The sequence below is a fragment of the Gouania willdenowi genome (genome assembly GCF_900634775.1).
Source record: "Gouania willdenowi chromosome 24 unlocalized genomic scaffold, fGouWil2.1 scaffold_320_arrow_ctg1, whole genome shotgun sequence".
NCBI lineage: Eukaryota > Metazoa > Chordata > Actinopteri > Blenniiformes > Gobiesocidae > Gouania > Gouania willdenowi.
In genome coordinates, this window is record NW_021144848.1 from 425 (window position 1) to 11496 (window position 11072).

The 11072-nt window shown below is 36.5% G+C and overlaps 1 protein-coding gene across 1 annotated transcript; it reads left to right on the plus strand.

The window, feature by feature from the left end:
• The first annotated feature begins 866 nt into the window (after window positions 1-866).
• On the plus strand, window positions 867-10674 carry LOC114458294 (nuclear RNA export factor 1-like). The gene is made up of 21 exons (XM_028440691.1): window positions 867-1131; window positions 1994-2189; window positions 2811-2955; window positions 3044-3127; window positions 3383-3487; window positions 3896-3976; window positions 4462-4531; window positions 4927-5015; window positions 5133-5240; window positions 5338-5447; window positions 6123-6159; window positions 7554-7622; window positions 7781-7836; window positions 7949-8056; window positions 8251-8309; window positions 8801-8916; window positions 8999-9041; window positions 9134-9212; window positions 10045-10227; window positions 10309-10369; window positions 10445-10674. Exons 1-21 carry the CDS (start codon window positions 1116-1118, stop codon window positions 10481-10483), a joined length of 1854 nt encoding a protein of 617 aa, XP_028296492.1. The 5' UTR covers window positions 867-1115; the 3' UTR covers window positions 10484-10674.
• The last annotated feature ends 398 nt before the right edge of the window (window positions 10675-11072 follow it).

The following is an 11072-nucleotide window of genomic DNA, read 5'->3' on the forward strand; positions in this document are numbered from 1 at the left end:
AATGTTAAAGTTGTGCCAACTGCAAATCTTTAATATCTTTATATTCTAACTCGAAAAGTAAAAATCAATGAATGGATGAATATCCAGCGCTGTGGATGACGCCATTGTGATGAACTCTGACCCGGAACCAGTCTGTGTTTAAAAAAAAATTACGAGATAATCCCCACAGGAAAAATTAATTAATTCGGAAAACAGATTAAAAACAAACAAAACATTATTTTGGAAAACGGATTTAAAAAAAAAAGTATTAATTCGGAAAACAGATTTTAAAAAAATATTATTTCGGAAAACGGATTTAAAAAAAAATATTAATTCGGAAAACGGATTTAAAAAAATATTAATTGGGAAAACGGATTTTTTTTTTTTTTATTGACTACAATGCTCCATCGTATAATAATGATAATAAAAATTAATATAATAGTAATTCTCCATTTTGAATGAGGTTTTTTAATTCTCAATAATTACATGCTTCCATTGTACTATTTAAAAGGTTGAAATCTTGCTCTTAAAAATCATTCGATATTTATGTTTTGAGTAAATTCTGATTTATTTTGTTTTTTATTCGATGTTTGGTTTTTGATTGTCAATGTTGTATTTTCTGTTTAATCCGTTTTTGTTCCTTTTTGTCTTTTTTTTTAAAATTAATTAAAAACAGTCGCATATTTACATGTGAACTGTAAAGATATTTATATATTTTAATTTTTTATTTCTTTTTTCTATTTTATATATATATAACAAAAAACAGTCACATATTTAATTGTGTACTATTGAAATTTAAAAAAAAATAAAACATCGTATGGTCTGTTTACATTCAAATATCACGTCCCAGCATATCAGGAAGTGACGTGTCTATGCGCATGCGTTGTAAGGATTGGGCACTGACAGTTGACTTGAGTAAACAGGAAGTAGCCCAATCCTCTCATCTTTACAGCAGAAGTCGTTACATGCTAACGTTTCAGCTGTATATCGCAGCCATCTTTCACATACATTGATACAGTGTGAATTAGTCTTTCTGTTGGATTTTATACTTTGTTTTCGGATTAATAAGAACTTATTTTTCCACGGACTGTTCGACCGACTTTTTGTTTTTTTAAAAACAACACGGTCACAGGAACATGGCGTATTTCAACGGTAAGAGACTTCTGTGGAGCTCAGCTTTAATATTAAACATTTGCTGATTTTCTTTAGAGGAATTTGACTTCAAAATGAGGAGGGAGGTCAGCAGAGCTGGGAATAGTGTCATGGAGTCACTGTACACAGCTGGTATATTGTCTAAATACATGTAAACCATGTGCCAAACTACACTGTACCTGCAATCTATGGATCCTTTTAGGTTCTGTAATATCTCAGCATTAGTTATGAAGGCGGATAGCTTGGTTTGTGCACTGAGCTCTGAGACAAAGCACAGGGTAACGGTTGTTCTAGTTTGTGGGGTTTAAACTCATTTTATTTTTGTGGGGACAATAGGGCCCGATCTATAAACAAAACCCCAAAAACACTGTCAGAGTGAACAGAACCAGACCTGATGTCCACTACACCTGGTCTCCAAATGTCAAAAGGTTCACATTAAAATACCTGTTTATGCACATTACACATTTGCTTTATCTTTGGTTGTTAGTTAAGCCCTACATATACCAACATTTAACCACACGGATTCATTTAATTTCACTGACTAAATTTGCTTATTCAATTCATTTATTAAAATATTTCATTATATAATTATAACCGTAAATTTATAATTTTAGTATTTTTTATGGCAACTGAATGCTGGTACAAAAATACAATTTTACTGCACATTGTACAATCCAAGACAAAGCATAGAGATGCACCGTGCTATAGGAAAATTCTTGGCCAAAACCAAAAATGAAAAAAAACTAAGACCAAAAACTGAAAGAATTAATTTTGTTATTATTAGTAACATTGCATTTATGGTTATGCATGTGTACTAAACTCACTAAAATTATAGGTTAATGATGTGGATTTTCTTTTACAGAGGACAATCACAGAATTGCACCCCTACATGTTCGCAAACACCGAGGCCCCTACAAGGGGTCGTCGTTCCGCAGAGACCGGCAGCGGGGGAACCACCATGGTGGATTTGGAGGACCTGGACTCTTGTCCAGGCTTGTCATTGATCGAGATGTTACCATGAGTGACAGCTCTCAGGACAGCAGTTCTCAGCCAAGATAGTAAGTGTTGACTTTCATTAAATGTTGTCTTTCTAAGAATGGCATGGTATTCCTGAAACAACATTCAATTCATACATTGTAAATGAAATACATTTTTGAAATTTAGTTTTTTTTAGAAATTTTTATCATTTCCTAAAGAAAATATTAGTTTTTAACTGATGTGAGGAAACAAAATAAATACTGGTAAATAAAAAAACTCATAATAAACAAAAACGTATGTCAAAAATAAAATAAGATACAATAAAAGGTAGATATAAGTTGTAGTGACATGGATTATTCTGAGTGCTCCTTTTTAATTATTTAGAGGTCATATAAATATGTATGAGAACAGCATTAATGTCACTATATTTCCTCTCAGGCATCAATGGTTTACTGAATCTGATCAGGTTTAATGATTACGTTTTGACCAACTTAGTTTAAATGAACCTAATTCAAATTGGATTAGAATTAGATATAACTGTGCAGTATTCTTCAGAGACCAGATAGCAGCAGATGACAGAAGGCTCATTACAACCAGAAAAGACTTTCCATGAAAACCCACAATCCTTAGAACTGTTTGGTCACTTGCCTTTTGCTCTTGTACAGAAATCATCATCATTAGTATTATTTTGTCTTGTTCAGCAATCCTTATGGGAGAGAATTTTGCAAAGGAGACGGTCGTATGGACAGAGATTGGCGACAAGGCAAAGGTGGAGGTGGCAGAGGAGGAGGGAGAGGAGCTTTCAGAGGAGGAACTAGAAGCCGAACAGGCTGGTTCAAAATCACGGTGTGTAAGCTCACACTCACACTCACATCTGGTTAATCTGCTTTGTGATTGGTCTAACAGGATCCCCATTTGTTTGCCTTGTCAACAGATTCCTCACGGCAAAAAGTATGACAAGAAGTGGTTAGTGCCAGCTCTACAGGACATCTGCTCCATCCCTTACACTCCTATTCAGGTGAGTGTTGGCAGGATTTGATCATTTACTAATAAGTGATTGAGATAAAAAAGATGTTGTTTATCACTTGAGATGTATGGAGGAAATGCCTTTGCTTTATCATTGTATTTATCATCCTTTGTATACGTTGATTATTACAGTGAGTTTGAACACTTTTTCCTTTATTTTATTTACTTGTGATAATCACTAATACTTTTTATATCTCTAACAATCACCTAAATGCTATGTTTTAATTGCATTTTTTCTATTTACTAGTATCATGACGACCACAATAACGTTCATTTCTACGTTGATGATTTCACTACTGCCAGTGCCCTGCGCAAGTGTTCTCGCAAGGTCACAGACTGTGATGGCTATAAGGTACGTTTGTGGTGACAACTGGAAACACAAACTCACTTCTATGAGAACTTTGTGTTATCTGTTATCAGCCTTGAGCTCACGTACACCTGCCTTTATGAGAAATGTTTTTTTATTACTTTTTTCATGCAAATGGCTTGAAAACTGAGCTTCAGGATCTTCAGTTTGAAAACACCAATTACAAATGTTTCTGAATACTTAAAAATGACCAAGGATTTCTTAGAAAACTACAGTCAAAACCACCAACTGGGTCTCAGTGTTTGTCCAGTGCATCTCACAGTGAACAATGTTTACTGATAAATGTATTCTTTGCATTTAGTGAATTGTTTGCTAAATGTTCTCACAGGCTCTACATTACTGTTTTCACTCATTAGTTTGTGATGTTTTTTTTCTTGACTGATGTTCCTCAAGGTGGTGGTACACATCAAGCGCAGTGATCCCCCCAACTTCCTCTTCCCTAATCTGAAGGTTGAAGAATTGGAGCATCTGAAGGTCAGTGATAACAAATCATCCAGGGGGTCAGTGTGGACATTGTGGAGGAGTTCAAATACCTGGGAGTGAATTTCACCCTGATGTGAATTTGATCTACTAATAGTTTATTTGTTTAGTTAAATGTGTTAAATTTGGTGTGACACAATTAGGGTTGCAAAGAGGTGGAAGATTTCCAGTAAATGTTCAAAGGAATTTAAGATTGGGAATATTCTAAAATAGAAACTTTTCATGGGAATTATGTATAGGAATTTACTGGACATTTTGAGTTATTTTAAATAATAATACCATAGCCAAATGTTAATATCCATACAATATAGTACATACAATGGTACATCTTGTTTTTTAGGACTTGCAGAAAGTAGTATGTTAGCATTAATTGGTCAAAGTTGTTGTCTGTTAATGGTTAAATAGTTAACTATGAGCATCCCTGATTTAAAAGAATGTTTTTGAACTGTTTTAAAGATGTTTTTTCTTCTCTTTTCTAGCAATGCATGTCAAAACGTTTTGATGGCTCACAGCAAGCTTTGGATCTGACCAGTATTCACACAGACCCAGGTAACCACACCACCTCTTTTGGCATTAGATTAATCACAATGTTGGCCACTTCCTTTGACATCTCAAAGAAAACACCTTTTATTGGGGATGTGTTGTTTTATATAGTGGAAATATTTATCAATCACTGTTTTTTAAAACACAATCTAAATGGCATGTGTTACTGGGTTAACAGGCTGGAAGCACCAGGTGATACTTTTATATACAGTTTACATTTTTGTGGTTAGAATTATTATTCATTGATTACAGTTGGTTTCATAATGTATTATTATTATTATTATTTTTTCTTAAAATGTTTTAAATCTTCTGAATTGTGTTGTTCATGATGAAATATTACCTTGTGGATTCTTTCATAAGTGGACGTGAATGTTGAAACTTTCATGTTTACTTTGAAACAGACTTGGTCTCCCAGAATATTAAAGTGGCTTTAAACAGGAAAACAAACATGGAGGCCGTCATTAAGATCATTGAAGAAAACATTCCTCAGGTAACGGTCGTACGACAATCAGCAACAATCTGTGTATCTTCATATACTGTGGATACTTTAAAAGTTAGATCATCAAAGTGAAGTCCAGATCTAATGAAATCAATGTTTTCTTTGCAGTTGACAAGCTTGAATCTCAGTCACAACTGCATCCAGAGACTGGATGAACTCAGCGAGCTTGTGACCAAAGTGCCTCATCTGAAGGCCCTGAACCTTTCACACAACGACGTGAGACTGGCCGCTCCAAGGCTTTCATTGTCATGTTTGTGTAGTAGTGTTGAAGGTTCATGTGTTGACGCCTACCGGCTTCCTGTTTGTTCCTCAGCTGAAAAGCGAACATGAGCTGGACAAGTTGAAGGGGCTGAAACTGGTGGAGCTGTGGCTGGTCAGAAACCCTCTCTGTGACCTTTTCAAAGACCCATCTTCATACGTCAGGTCAGTTTTCTTGATCCAAAATTGATGTTTTAATGATTTCTTTAACGAAGGCAGTTTCTACTAATCCAACGTCTTATATCTGAGTTTCCCACAGCATGCAACCAACGTGTGTCAAACCTGCTGTTGTGTGTTTTTGTTCCTAATGAATGACTGAATTTTCCCTCAGTTGATGGAGAACTTGTAAACAAAGGAAGACCCAACAATGTCCAAATTGAGAAAAGTGCTTTGTGTATGGCTGTGTTAAATCACAGGGTCTAACAATGCACTTAAAATGTACTTGATATTTTTTTCACCAAGACTCTGTTTTGTTTTTGAGTGACAGTGACTCGTTGGTTGCCCTGCATCTTCACCAGAGTGGGGAGGAGTTAAGACCAGACTGGTGGTAACCACCTCTCCCAGTAGCGCATCACTTCTCTCTTTAGAAAAAAACGTTTGTTTGGCAGTTTTCAGCTCAAACTGGTAGACCGTGTTTGTGTATATGTTGCTTTGCTACGTCAAATCTGTGTGTATCACCAAAATGGGGCAGAGGGTGAGTATACCTGCTGGTAAGTACACTCCAGGGTGGGCATTCAGGTGAACGTGGGACATGGTCATGTATGTTAGCGTATATTCAACAATGACGAAGATGAATTCTCATACTAATTTCTCTGCTTTTCAATTTTGTTTCCATACCAGTGCTGTGTGCCAGAAGTTTCCCCAGCTTCTGAAGTTGGTAGGTCTACTCACTCATTCATTCATCAGCAGTTTATGGTCACTCAGTCTTCATTTCTACCAGCATAGTTTTGATACTAGAGGACCTTAGTGTTTAATGTCATTTTGTCAATTATCAGTTGTGTTAAAGCTGCTGGGAACAATAATTATCTATCAGATAAAAGACATGGTGTAGGCCTCCATAGATCTATGACTCAAAGATCAATTGCACGATAAAATAATAGAAAGGTTGAAATTGCAGCTTGAAAGTTTGTTCTGAGTTTTGTGCATTGCATTGTGGGATGTGGAGTCCCATAGATGGAAGGATAGAGGTGTTCTTAATTCTTATCATGATTTCTCATTTGTCCCTAAAAACTCTGTCAAATAGACTTCTCAACACAATTCTGGTGTTTTCACAGACTGAACGTTGTGGCAAAACAGTGGGAGAAGTGTATTTTGGGGCTTACACAGAAAGTTCTATATATCCAGCTGAAATTGAATGCCTCACGTAGTGATGTGATGTCACGGGGACAAACCAGAACATAAATGGAGTCAAACCACCACTGTCTTCCTTGCCTGTGGGAAGAACGCAAGAAATCCTGATAAGAATGAAATCAACTTTCAAGCAACAATTTCAACCTTTTACATTTAGAGTGATCTAACATATATTAATCTAAGGTCTACAGTATGTCTTTATCTAATTTAAAAAATAAAAAGATCATATCTAGCAGCTATAAGTACAGTATATTGTACTTGTTTACAAGATGTAAAATCTTCAAATAATTAAGTAGTTTTGTTTCCCCCAAATATTTATTTATTTATTTTTCAGAGACGATGCAATCAACATAATTACAATAAAGGTTTACAGCTGATGTGACGCATAAAGAGCTTCTAGCTAATGCTAATTCACAGCTCATGTCCCTGATTGGGCCTTTTTACACAATTTACAATAATAAAATACATTAATACAACATTTGTATAAAACTTTTTACAATCACACACATACACACACGATCCCACATACATTCACACAGACTCAGTGTTATTTACTTTGGTTTGTTTTCAGCCAAGACTAAACCCTAGAAGTGAACATTTTAAACTCAGATATGGTTTTAAATTCTGTGGATAATGAGTTCCACAGCTTCAGACCTGAGTATGATGTACCAGTCACTATATATTTATTATTACTGGTTCATTTAGTTTGAGTTTTTTTTATCCACTTGGACCAACCAGATTAGTTCAGAGGTCACAGATTGGCTTTGTTCTGGTACCTTGAGTTTAGTTTGTGTTTTGGTCCAGTGGTTTTTAAGGATAATGTTATGGCCAGTGTCAGTCGTGTTTCAAATAACACCAGATAATCACCAAATGAACTGATGTTTTCCAACTTGTACTAAACTGTGTATTGTCCCTCATCAGGATGGAAATGACCTCCCCCCACATATTGGCTTTGATGTGGAAACACCCACCACTCTCCCACCTTGCAAGGTTAGTCAGTGTGATGCTGAATTGTCTGTGTCTGTTGTGTTCAAAACGTCACTTGTCAAAGTACAAGAATATAGAAGCCACTATATTTTTAGATTCAAGCCTTTTCTGTAATGAACGTCTCATTTCTCCTGCTAAATGTTGACCATGTGATCACACAGGGAAGCTGCTTTGGCTCTGATGACGCTAAAGTCTACATTCAGCGCTTTTTGCAACAGTGAGTTTCTAACACTTTTCTCTATGTCGCTTCACAGCGTTTCTAACAATAAGTAGGAAATGACATCAGTGATTGGTGTTGATATGCAGAGTGTGTTTTGTTTGTTTCACAGGTACTACAGTGTGTACGACTCTGGAGACAGACAGTCACTGCTGGGGGCCTACCATGATGACGCATTATTATCACTAACAACACCGTACAACGTCCAGAATCCATCAAGGTAAGGACACACACACACACACACACACACACACACACACACACACACATACACACACACACACGCACACGCACACGCACACGCACACGCACACACACACACACACACACACACACACAGGTGTATAACTTTGATTAAATGGCTACGTTTTCTTTGAGTGGTGCTGATTTTTTTGTTCTGGCTTTGTTTTTCAGGAGCGGTCTGAGAGAATATTTCAAAGACAGTAGAAACCTGAAGAGGACCAAAGACTCCAGTAAGTTCTCCTGAAGTGAACGTATGACTTGTAATGATTAGGGTTGGGTACCGAAACCTGGAACAAGTGTGGGACCAGTTCCCATGGAAACGCTAGTAAAAGGGTCCAATAAGAACAAAGATTTTGGTGTCACACATTACTTGATACACATGACGTCGGTGCCGCTGCTCAGATCATTGATCAATGGCCTCATTTTTAACCGTAGCACATGCACAAAACATGGCCTAAAAGAAGGTGCATGACATTATCCGCCATAAATAAATGAATGTGTGGGAAACCCTGATGTGAATTTGATCTAATAATAGTTTATTTGTTTAGTTAAATGTGTTAAATTTGGCTCTGGAAATAAAAGGGCATTTTGAGATTTTGAAGTTAGTTTAAAGTAATGATTTAGCACCAGAAGCGTTGAAAAAGTAGCGAGTAGTAACTGATACCCAACCCTAGTAATGATGGAGCCCACCTGATGTTTGTCTTGTTTTCACCTGCCCTAGCGATGCGTTTCCATCTGCTAAAGCACAAACGGCTGAATGTGGTGGCGCTCCTCAACGAGCTGCCAAAAACTCAGCATGACATCACCTCTTTCACCGTGGACGTAAACGCCTACACAGTGAGTTCACGTCTGATCTGCCACACACTGAGTTACATCATTTGTGTTGTTCACACTCAGCCAAACTGCTTTGTTTTCACAGAATACGCTGCTGTCATTCACAGTGGGCGGAGTCTTCAAAGAAGGTCAGTATCTTAGTCGTCATGGTTTTAAGAAGATCCACTGCAACTCATCTGTTGCTCACTAACGCTTTCCTGGGTTTTTTGTGGTTTTTCAGTTGTTGTAGATGATAAATCTAAAGAATCTACAAGGGCCTTCTCCAGAGTTTTCATCACAGTTCCAGCAGTGAATTCTGGGTAGGTTACACACTTAAAACCAAAGTGCTGATTGGCAGCTGTAGCTTCAGATAAGGCTTGCCTCCACTAGTATGACTGGAATGAACAAACGGTTGCGTGTTCAATTTCATGTCAGTAAATACTGTTTCACCACGTGTGTTTTCTGTGTATTCCTATATTTACCTAATGTATGTTTATTTGTCCATAAAAGAAAATGATAAACCATAATGCTTTTACACAACAACCATTGTTATTGTAGAGATTACTAGGGATGGGCACCTTTCACATTTAAACCGATACTTGGTACTCGTAAATCAGTATCGGTACTCAACGATACCACTTTTCAGTACTTTTGTGCAGTAATAAATATTAAATAATATAATCTCAAAATATTCCAATTTACCATATTTATTTCTCATATCAATAATTATAATAATAATGATAATTATAACAAACAACTTTTAACAAATATATCAAACCAACATCTGTTTGTATTGTAGCACAATATAATCAGGGTTGGGGTCAATTATAATTGTAATTGCTTATTTGATAATTACAATTATGCCATAATTGTAATTGTAATTTTAAAAGATCTCTTGCTGTCATAATCATGATTATATTGTAATTGAGTTCAGATAATTGACTATTTAATTGTAATTGCCATGAAAATTCTATCAAAATTGTCAATTATAGTTTAATGCTAAACTGATAAACCATGTTACAGTTCTATATGTACAGTTCTACACATATGTAGGTAACAATATGTTTGGTGTGGCCCTATAACACTGTAATATTAACACCATAGAAAGTCTCTAACCTTTGAACCCTGTGGTCCTCGTTCATACTTGAACAGTTTGTGCATCATCAACGACCAGCTCTTCATCAGAATGGCTACAACGGAGCAGATCAGCAGAGCTTTTGTGGCGCCTGCCCCGACCCCTTCCTCCAGCCCAGTGCCCACCCTCACTGCCCCACAGCAGGAGATGCTCAGCACCTTCTCCCTGAAGTCAGGCATGAAGCTGGAATGGTCCCTGAAGTAGGTGTCCTCTCCTAATGCCGTCTACCAGACTGGGATGAATGTCACAGCTCACTGGTAAACACTGTCTGTGTGTTGCAGGTGTCTGCAGGATAACGAGTGGGACTTGAACAAAGCAGCACAAATCTTCACTCAGTTAAAGGTGACACGACTCTAAACAATCCACGTCATGGTTTAAATGTGCTGATGTCTAAAGTAGCAACTGTTTCTGTTTCAGACGGCGGGAAAGATCCCAGACGTGGCGTTCCTAAAGTAAATCGTTGAAGAAAGAAAAACAGTCTTTGTATTTTTGTATAGAATAAAGTTAAAGTGAACTCATATGAACCGTTTCATCAGATATTTGACCTGAATACTGTTGGGTCGTGAGTCTTTTAGTTACATTAGTTCATTGACCCCCTACAGAAACCACAGCTTGCTTTATTGGTAATAAAATCACATTGTTAGTGAGATAATTGTGTTCATTCTTTCTGTACCCACTCCAGTTCAGGTTGTTTTCTACCATTACAATACATGTAAAACCCTGTTTTTTATTTATTCCATGCTGAGTGGATCTAGTTAAACTACTGGTCAACAATAGGGGTGTGAAAAAAAAATGATTTCACAGTATATTGAGATTTTTTTGGTGCTGATTTTAAATAGATTTATTTATTTATTTAATTAATATTGTTGTGTATTTGTGCAATATTTCAGTGGTTACAATGCTTTCAATTTGTTGCAATGGTTTCTTGATTTTATGATGGCAGTGTGTAATACCTGCAATATTTATGTATTCACAGACATTTTATTTTCATATAATCTGTTCAGATCAGTGTTTAAACTGATACAATAGGAGAAATTATTTGTTC